The 10840-nt window shown below is 41.1% G+C and overlaps 1 protein-coding gene across 1 annotated transcript; it reads left to right on the top strand.

The window, feature by feature from the left end:
• The first annotated feature begins 778 nt into the window (after window positions 1–778).
• On the top strand, window positions 779–9608 carry LOC117360299 (hydroxysteroid dehydrogenase-like protein 2). Its single transcript, XM_033943989.1, has 2 exons — window positions 779–853; window positions 8921–9608. The coding sequence occupies exons 1-2, from the start codon at window positions 779–781 to the stop codon at window positions 9578–9580; spliced, it is 735 nt and encodes a 244-aa protein (XP_033799880.1). The 3' UTR covers window positions 9581–9608.
• The last annotated feature ends 1232 nt before the right edge of the window (window positions 9609–10840 follow it).

Raw genomic sequence — 10840 nt, 5'->3', positions numbered from 1 at the left:
GGGGCTGGAGGAGTTGCCATACAGTGAAAGATTAGAGAAACTGTGCCTCTTCTCCCTCGAACAGAGGAGATTGAGAGGGGACATGATCAAAACATTCAAGGTACTGAAGGGGATAGATTTAGTAGATAAGAACAGGTTGTTCACTGTCTTCAAAGTAGGGAGAACAAGAGGGCACTCTCTAAAGTTAAAAGGGGATAGATTCCATACAAACGTAAGGAAGTTCTTCTTTACCCAGAAAGTGGTAGAAAACTGGAACTCTCTTCCGGAGGCTGTTATAGGGGAAAAAACCCTCCAGGGATTCAAGACAAAGTTAGACAAGTTCCTACTGAACCAGAACGTACTCAGGTAGGGCTAGTCTCAGTTAGGGCACTGGTCTTTGACCAGAGGGCCGCTGCGTGAGCGGACTGCTGGGCATGATGGACCCAGCAGCAGCAATTCTTATGTTCTTAAGTTACCATAAAGAGCCACAATGGACTCAATTGTCACAAACAATTCACATCATTTTGCTCCTCTATATGTACAGTATAATAATAAATTCAGTGTAACTAATAAATCAATGAATAAAGGAGAACCATGTGAAACAATTAACAAGAAAAGAAACACTTTTATTCACTAGTACATTTAAATGGTTGATAAATGCTGTTACTCATATGCGCCAAAATCAAACAACTTATCTGATCTGGTCTAGGATGTAATTAGTCTGGAGGAGTTAGGGATATCTTTCAAAGGGTGCCTTTGCTGGGAGAGAGGGAAGGAGATAAGAAGAGGTACTTCAACCATGGTCTGTTTGATAGTATTGGATCTGTTAAGAGAGGATCCAGAAATTATCAGACTTAATTTAATAATCCTTCAGGTGAGCAGATTACCATAATTTGTGTGTTTGATTGCAAGTTGTATTATTTGTTTACCATGGGAGTCACTATCCTGGCATACTGCTTTAGCAAGGTTTAGTGACACCCACAATAAACTAAACTGTATTAAAATGCTGCATTTTATTACAGTAACTTCCTCTATTAATGAACCAAATGAACACTAAGCTAGTCTTCCAGTTAAGCTAATTTATGAAAATTGCCTAGCCAGCCCTCTTTGAAAATTAACTATGTTCCTCCAGTTTCTAAGGTGGAAAACTATAAACATCTATAGAAATATTCAGAACAAAGACAGTTTTTCTGAATGATCAAATTATACCCCCTCACGGTCTGTGTCTGTGTATGGCCGTTTGGTGGAGGATGGGCAAGGGAGGGCTTCAATGGCTGGGAGGGTGTAGATGGGCTGGAGTAAGTCTTAACAGAGATTTCGGCAGTTGGAACCCAAGCATAGTACCGGATAAAGCTTTGGATTCTTGCCCAGAAATAGCTAAGAAGAAAAAATAAAAAATAAATTTAAATTTAAATTGAATCAGGTTGGGCAGACTGGATGGACCATTCGGGTCTTTATCTGCCGTCATCTACTATGTTACTATGTTACTATGTTATTAAGAGCTTACTGATTAATAATCCCTCCTCCCCTCAATAAGTATTGAGTTGCTATAAATCTCCTATTGCTGACCTACAAGTGTGTTCATTCTGCTGTCCCTAAATATCTCTCCTCTCTTCTCTCTCCTTATACACTACCCAGAGAACTCTGTTCCTCAGATAATCTGCTCTTAGCTGTACCCTTCTCCTCCACTGCCAATTCCTGACTTTATTCCTTTCAACTAGCTGCCCCATATGCCTGGAATAAATTACACAAGTTTGTCCGCCAAGCCCTTTCCCATACCTTGTTCGAGAGCAGACTGAAAACCCACGTTTTTGATATAGCCTTCAATCCATAACCCTCCTCCCCACTGACCTCCAATCAAGCCAGCAGATTAACCATTCCCCTTAACTGTATCCATAGCATCCTGTTTGTCTGCATTGTCTGTTTAGATTGTAAGCTCTTTCGAGCAAGGACTGTTGTCTTCTTCTTCTTTGTGACTCTGTACAGCGCTGCATGCGTCTGGTAACACTATAGAAATAATTAATAGTAGTAGTAGTATAAAGCCATAGAAAATCAAGTCCTTAGATCTGCCAAATAAAGCTGTCATCTGCTTCTGGGCACCTACACTTAGCTCCTCCTTTGGGAAAACTTTTCGAACCCAGGGTCATGCTGCTTAAGTTCATGGTTAGATGGTCAGACCACTTCGAAAACTACACCGAGTATGAACAAATGTTGATGTATGGTTCTCATTCTTCAAGCATGTAGAAAGAAATTGATCACATTTATATCTCTCAGGTATTAAACAGTGATGAATGTTGAACTATCAAGAGTGTGTGCTGAAACATCCAGCAAATTGTCTGAGTAGGTCTCATCTACAGCTACACTGACCTTCAGTGCATTTGTGACAAGCTCAGTTATCAACTCGCAGGTCCTGGCTCTCGTTCAAGAGTATTTTTCCCCTTTCTAAGATGGTTGCCTGTAATCATATTAGTCAATAGTCATATTAGCTGTCAGTCTTAGCAACGCAATGATCTCAATTTTGAATAGATTCATAATGTGCTAAACACACAAAAAGTGCTGTCATTTCAGAGGTTATGTATCATAGCTTTCTGATATTAAAAAAATTGGTTTACTTATTAATATTATCACACACTATAAAACATCTCTGTGCTACTCCCATTTAAATGAGAGCAGATTATATTGTTTCTATATATTAATTAATGTTGTGCCGTGAGGATCAAGTTTCTGTATTTTTGTAGTTCTTCTGTAATTGGCCCTTTTTGGGCACTACGGTGTTTCCTGTTCCTACTGACTTACAGGCCTTTCCTTTTGGGTCAGATTCAGGCTTATTTGCTCGCTGGGTAACAAGTCCCCCTTCCCCCCCCCCCCCCGGTGTTTCTAAAACAAAAGAAAGAAGCTGAAGGCTCAGTCTGGTTAATGAGTGCAGACCCTACTGTACTTGCTTAAGTTGTTATTTCTGTTAGAACATACAAACATAATAGCTTTACTGGGTCAGACAGATGGTCCATCAAGCCCAGTAGCCCTTTGTCACGGTGGCCAATCCAGGTCACGAGTACCTGGCCAAAACTCAAGGAGTAGCAATATTCCATGCTACCAATACAGGGCAAGCAGGGGCTTCCCTCATGTCTTTCTCAATAACAGACTATGGACTTTTCCTCCAGGAACTTGTCCAAACCTTTCTTAAAACCAGCTATGCAATCTGCTCTTACCACATCCTCTGGCAACACGTTCCAGAGCTTAACTATTCTCTGAGCGAAAAAAAATTTCCTCCTATTGGTTTTAAAAGTATATCCCTGTAACTTCATCAAGTGTCCCCTAGTCTTTGTAATTTTTGACAGAATGATAAATTGATCCATTTGTACCCATTCAACTCCACTCAGGATTTTATAGACTTCAATCATATCTCTCCTCAGCCATCTCTTTTCAAAGCTGAAGAGCCCTAACCATTTTAGTCTTTCCTCATACAAGAGGAGTTCCATCCCTTTACCATCTTGGTTCCTCTTCTTTGAACCTTTTCTAGTGCCACTATGGGCTCCTTTTACTAAGGTGCATTAGGGTCTTAACGCGTGGAATAGCGCATGTTAAATTGATGCGCGCACTAGACCTTAACGACAGCATTGAACTGAGTTATTCTAGAAGCGTTCCGCGTAGTATAGCACGTGGTAATTTTGTGTGTGTGCTAAAAACACTAGCGCACCTTAGTAAAAGGAGCCCTATATCTTTCTTGAGATAAGGAAACCAGAATTGAACATAATACTCCATCTAAGGTTGCATCCTGGAGCAAGACAGGTGCATTATAACATTCTTAGTCTTGTTAACCATTCCTTTTTTTATAATTCCTAGCATCCTGTTTGCTTTTTTGGCCGCCGCCACACATTGGGTGGAAGGTTTCATCGTATTGTCTACAATGACACCCAGATCCTTTTCTTGGGGACTAATCCACAAGGTGGACCCTAGCATCCGGTAACCGTGATTCAGGTTATTCTTCCCAATGTGTATCACTTTCCATTTGTCCACATTAAATTTCATCTGCCATTTGGATGCCCAGTCTTCCAAATTCCTAAGGTCCACATGCAATTTTTCACAATCCGCATGCATTTTAACAACTTTGAACAATTTAGTGTCATCTGCAAATTTAATCACCTCACTCGTCATTCCAATTTCCAAATCATTTATAAATAAGTTAAATAGCACCGGTTCCAGTACAGACCCCTGCGGCACTCCACTGTTTACTCTCCTCCATTGAGAAAAATGACCATTTTATCTTACCCTCTGTTTTCTATCCGATAACCAATTCCTAATCCAAAACTGAACTTTGCCACCTATCCTATGACACTTTAATTTTCTCAGGAGCCTCTCGTGAGGAACTTTATCAAAAGCTTTCTGAAAATCTAGATGCACTATATCATCCAGCTCACCTTTATCCACATGTTTATTCACACCTTCAATGAAGTCAAGAAAATTGGTGAGGCAAGATCTCCCTCGGCTGAACCCATTTTTTATTATTGTTTCTACCATTTTGCCCATCACTGAAATGAGGCTTACCGATCTGTAATTTTCCGGATCTCCCCTGGAGCCCTTTTTAAAAATTGGTGTAACATTGGCCACCCTCCAATCTTCAGGTACTACAGACAATTTTAGCATCAGGTTACAGATGACTAACAGTAGGTCAGCAATTTCATGTTTTGAGTTCTTTTAGTACCCTGGGATGTATACCATCCGGTCCTGGCGATTTATCACTTTTTTAACTTGTTGATTTGGTATCTTCCAGACTCACCAAGATTTCCTTTTATTTTGCTATTTTGCTCTTTTTTTTCTGAATGCAGGACTAAACAAAGAACAAGTTTAAAATCATCTACCATAAATTTTCCTTTTATAACAGGTACAAGCCAATTTCTTTCTGATTATCCCCTCCCCCCCCATTTACAAAACAATGAACACATTTTTTTAGTGCAGGCCGATGCTTTGAATACTCTGTGCTGCTCCTGACAGTCATAGAGTTCCTATGAGTGACAGAAGCAGCACAGAGCATTCAGCGAGGTGGTCTGCACCAAAAAAAAAAAAAAAATGCTTCTGTGGTTTTGTAAAAGAGGGGGTATGTGTTCCATGTGGGAGAGGAACCCTACAATTTTTTGTTAATAATAAAGGTTCATCGATGTAGATAAGTAATAATTCTGAAACTCATATTATTAGGGCACATGTTAATATTTTTATTATTACACAATATTAAAAAAGAGAGGCTAGATATTGATCTAACCATTTAAGGAACAGTATCTAAAAAATGTAGATTTACCAAGTGGCTTAGCACTTCTAAAAATAATTACATGAAAGTGAACAATGTTAGAGATGGTAATGAAATATAGGAATAAAACAGGGGAAACAAATCCACAAACTCAAATACACAAAATAAGGAGTGTAATTGTACTAATAAGACTGGTGAACACGAGCTATTGCATTATTTAATGAGCTACTTGAGTCATTTTACTAAGTGGCAATGTGTTTACTGTCTTCTAAAAACAGTGCTAGCAGCACATTCTCAGGAGCCACTTGCTGTAGGCTTGGCGTGTACTTCTCACACACCAAAAAAAATATGGTAGTCCAGTGTACTCCCACCTGACACCACCCTAATGTGATCCAATCAGATCCAACCCTGACCCCAATTACACTCCTCTCAGACAAAAAGAACAAAAACTCTGGTGGTCCAGTGGACCCGACCTGACTCCAAACCCTTCCTTCTCAACCAAAAAAACAAAGAATCCCTGGTGGTCCAGTAGATCTGACCCCCAATCCCTACTAGCTCAGGTCAGACCCTAACACAATAGGTCTATCCACCCAGACTCCCCCTGAACTAAAGAACCAATCCACACCCTTTCCCCATACTTGCTGGCATGCCACCCCCACCCCCTGCTAACATCCCCAGCAGGAGAGATGCCCAACGCTGCACTTCAACCCTGTCATTTCTGATCATTGGCAGGACGCCTACCAATGCCTAAATTTAGGCGCTGTTTATAGAATCAGGGCCTTAGAACATGCTAATTCTTTTAGAATGTGCTAAGCTTTAGTAAAAGGACTCTTAGATTAACAGATGGATATTAGGCTGCCCTGATGTAAGTAAACTATTATTGATCAAGTCATGAATGCAATAAAGACAGGGGTCTATGGGTAGTAATCTGATAGAGGGTCTATAACATTGAACATAAAGAAAGGGTCAGTCTTGTCTTATCTCCCTTCTTTCTTCCTGGTTCTATAAGTAAGCCTCAGTAGGATTTGGATCCCATTAGGTTACAGCTACAAGTCAGGAAGTAAAGGATAAGGGGGAAATAATAGAGTTGGGGGGAAGAGATGGGATGTAAGGAGCCTGTCACCATAAGATGCAACCCTAGGGAGGACCCTAGGGAGGGGGCCAACATTTTAATATCCACCCTTCATTTTGGAAGGGTAGGGATGATTATTTGCAAAAAATATGGACATTGCTGTTTAAACCAGGTACTTGGCACATCCAGATTACAGAAAGGTGTTCTGATTGAGCAATTCTCTACTGGAGGGATTAAGGGAAGTCATTCTCTTAAATACCCAGTGGTTGCTTCTCCTCCCAAATGTGAAACTGGCAAAAGCAAAACAAGAGAAACCAACAAAACCTGCAGTGAAAAGTCAAAACCAAAACCAGAATAGAACTGCAAGTCAATGTACAGGGTGCAGGAATTTATTTGAAATGCAAATTTCTTAAAAACATAAAAAACACATGTAAAACAATTACATAAGCTACAATAAATGTATCCAAAAACTGGTCCTAATGTTCATGTGGACCGGACCTGACACGGTCCTTGTTTTGAAGCAACAATCCTTCCTTAGGGGTCCCTACTGATGGCACGTGCTTTGTTCCACATTATACCTTATTTTATCTATATTCTAACAGACGTGAGGTTAGGCTTGGGGATAAAACATGCACGTTCTTTGATTTTCAAAAGCGTGAGTGCAGTTTTGATCAAAAAGTATATGATTGCACATAGGTGATATGTATATGATTGCACATAGGTGAATCATTGCACATGCGTAAATACTGCAGATTGCATGCTATTGGGAAAGATATGTGCACTGAGCTAAAGAAACACTTGGTTCAATCACTGGTAGTATCCCAACTAGATTATTGCAATGCCCTTTATGTAGAATGCAAAGAAAATATGCAGAAAAAAAAAACTACAAACCATTCAGAATATAGCAGCAAGACTTATTTTCTCAGCAATCAAATATGACAAAGTGATACCTCCATACCGCAAACTACACTGGTTCCCCTTCAAAGCAAGCTGTATTTTTAAAACTACGTACACTGATCTTTCTAATCTTCTGTGGCAAGACACTGGACTACATATTGAATGTAATCAAAAGACAAATGGATCCTTTTACTGAGCTGAGCTAAAAAGAGGCCTGCACTGTAATTACCACATGGGTTTCCTGTGCACTGAGGTCAGTTTTAGTGCAGCTGTGAAATGGCTGCATTTTCCATTTACAGTGGTACCTCGGTTTACGAGTGCACCGGTTTGCGAGTGTTTTGCAAGACGAGCAAAACATTTGCAAAATCGGTGCATCGGAAACCGAGCGTGCCTCGATTTGCGAGCGCCCCCCCCCTCCCTGCGAACCGGCACCCTCCCCCCCGCGATCCGACACTCCTCCCACCGCCATCGGGCATCCCCCTGCCGCCATCGGGCACCCCCCTCCGCCGTGATTGGGCACCCCCCACCGCAACCTGAAGTCCCCCAGAGCCCTCTTCTTACTTTAATGTAGCACCGGCATGTCGGCCTCCTCTTTTGTGCTGGTCTTGAGCATGTGCGCATGCTCAAGGCCAGCACAGAAGAGGAGGCCAACATGCCAATGCTACTTTAAAGTAAGAAGAGGGCTCTGGGGGACTCTAGGTTGCGGCGGGGGGGTGCCCAATGACGGTGGGAGGGATGCCCGATGGCAGCGGGGGGTGCCGGATCGCGGGGGGGGGAGGGTGTCGGATCGTGGGACCTTCAGGGGGAGCAATGCTGGTTCTCGTGGGGGGGGGGGAGCAGCGCTGCTGGCCTCGGTGGGCGGGTGGAAACTTATCAAAGCGAGTTTCCATTATTTCCTATGGGGAAACTCGCTTTGATAAACTCGCTTTTGGATTACGAGCATGCTCCTGGAACAGATTATGCTCGTAATCCAAGGTACCATTGTATTTCATTAATGGCCACACAATAAGACCCTCTTTTACAAAGACACGCTAAGCATTTTAGCGCGGATTTAGTGCACGCTAAATCAACATATGTGCTAACCACTAACATGTCCATAGAATAACATGTATGCATTTAGCGCATGTTTAGCGCGTACTAAAAAGCTTAGCGCTCCTTTGTAAAAGAGGGGGTAATTTTTTCCAGCTTGGTAAAAGGATCCCTACATCATCCGTTTGAATATATCCACTCTCTATGCAGGAAAATATAGGTGCTTTGTTCCACATCATACCTTATTTTATCTATATTCTAACAGACGTGAGGTTAGGCTGGGGGATAAAACATGCATGTTCTTTGATTTTCAAAAGCGTGAGTGCAGTTTTGATCAGAAAGTAGACGTTGTGTCAATAAATGTAGTTTAAAGTACAAATGCAAGTGCAGATATAGAAGCAATGTTTCCACATTACTTTCCAACTTTTCTCATACATCTATTTACGCAAAGAAGCTTGATATGGTGACTTTGAGCTATAATCATTATTAATTTACACAAATTTATTTGCATTCATTAAACATTGCTGCAGGCTCTAACTGCATTTAAATAAGTAGCATGCAGTCTTAATGAAACTAATTAAAATGAAATGCTGCAAAAATCAATACAGTCCTCATGTAAAGAATACACTAATTATTTAATAAATAAATATCTGCATAATTCCTTCTGTACTTGTATGTGTTAAATGATATGCTTAGAATAGACTGAGGCATTGTGGCCTAAAACAGCAATTCATATGGCTGCTATGGAGATGCTGGGAGGCTCAGGTATAGAGAAGCAGTGTCGGACTCCTGCTATTATGGCGGATGCAGCATATTCCATAATAACAAAACCAAAGGATTTCACCGGCAACTTTGTCACTGATGAGCAACTGCTGAAAAAAGAGGGAATACAGGATTTTAGTGCTTATGCTGTTTCTCCAGGTCACCCTTTGCTTCCAGATTTCTTTTTAGATGATGACCCAGACACATTGACTAGTAAAATGGAAGAGCAAGGTGCTTCTGCTGCTTTCAAACAAGGGAAGGAACAGGCAGCACCCACAGGACCTGTGGCAGATACCTTCACATTAATTAAGGTTTCTCTCAATGAAGAGGTAGTTATGGCTACTAAAGGCATTTACCAATTTGAACTATCCGGTAAAAATCCAGGAACTTGGTACATTGACTTGAAGAATCAGAGCGGAAGTGCCGGAAGTGGCGAACCATCAGTTAAGGCAGATGTAATTATGAGCTTGGACAGCATGTTTAAAGGAACCCTGAAGCCAACTGTTGCATTTATGTCTGGGAAACTGAAGATCAAGGGTAACATGGGCTTGGCAATTAAGCTGGAAAAACTGATGACTCAACTTAGCTCCAAACTGTAACAAAGAAAAAGTAATAAAACAATCAAGTACATATTAAAAAAAAAGAAAAAAGAATAGACTGAGGTGTTGGCTAGGTAGCTAAAATCATGATCTTGTTAGGGTTATTATCAATCTACAGGTAGATAATAGAATTTTTCTGACAAAACTGAAGAACTGGTAGAAAAGAGAAAATGTTTTGGTTACATTTGTTGATTTAATTATGATGACAAGAATCGGCATGTGAGACTGACTTTATAGGAATTTTCTTAGGTGGGCTTATTCAGTCCTTGGAAATCTGGCAACTGCTGCCCCCACCTGAGTTTAATAAAGGATGTTATGGTAAGAAATGACCTTCTTTATCCCCAAAGAAGACAATGAATAATAGCCAACATGAACCCCCCCTTTTACAAAACCACAATAGCGTTTTTTTGTGTGTGTGCAGGCCGGTGCGCTGAATGCTCCGTGCTTCTCCCAGCGCTCATCGGAACTCCATGAGCATCAGGAGCAATGAGGAGTATTCAGGGTACTGGCCTGTGCTAAAAAAACAGTACTGTGGTTTTGTAAAAGGTGCGGGGGTGGGGGAGATAAATTACTTTTACTAAAGTGCATAGTGCTTGAACTTGTGTCCGCTGTTGACACATCAGCATATGAACCATTATTGTGCTGGCATGACAGCATGCATTTATTCACGTTAGCTGTATATCATGTTATGGGGTGAGAAATAGAGAATGGCACATGGACAAATCTGTCCCCGTCCCTGCAAGAACTCAATTTCCCCATCCCGTCCCCAAGAGTTTTGTCACTGTCCCTGTCCCCATTCCTGTAAGCTCTGCCTTAACCATACAAGCCTTAGGATTTTAAAGTGTTTGAGGCTTGTGCAGATGAGAATGGAGCTTGCAGGAATGGGGCAGAGGCAGGAAAAGAACTCGCGGGGATGGGACAGGAAAATGAGTTCCCACGGGGACAGAGAAAAATTTGTCCCTGTGTCATTCTTTAGTGAGAAATAGGCAGGTTATAAGTGGGGGATGGGCAGGGAAGGCACATTGCAGTTAACAGAGATGGAAACTATTGTAAAGTATAAAATTATGGAGCACATAAACAAACATGATTTAATGGGACAAAGTCAGCGGGTTCAGACAAGGGAAGTCTTGCCTCACTTATTTGCTTAATTTCTTTGAAGTTGTGAATAAACATTTGTATAATGGTGATCTGGTTGATGTAGTGTTGCTAAATTTTAAGAAAGCTCCTCGTGTGAGACTCTTGAGAAAATTAAAAAAGTCA

This window comes from Geotrypetes seraphini, chromosome 5, assembly GCF_902459505.1.
Source record: "Geotrypetes seraphini chromosome 5, aGeoSer1.1, whole genome shotgun sequence".
Lineage (NCBI taxonomy): Eukaryota > Metazoa > Chordata > Amphibia > Gymnophiona > Dermophiidae > Geotrypetes > Geotrypetes seraphini.
Note: the sequence above shows the minus strand (reverse complement) of the source record. Positions and strands in the feature narration are given on the sequence as shown.

What these genes read in the sequence shown, in the direction of transcription:
- LOC117360299 (XM_033943989.1), top strand. Translation starts at nt 779, where the DNA reads ATGGTCTGTTTGATAGTATTGGATCTGTTAAGAGAGGATCCAGAAATT. An exon ending in TTAATTTAATAATCCTTCAG is followed by an intron (nt 854 to 8,920) that starts GTGAGCAGATTA and finishes TGCTTAGAATAG; the next exon opens with ACTGAGGCATTGTGGCCTAA.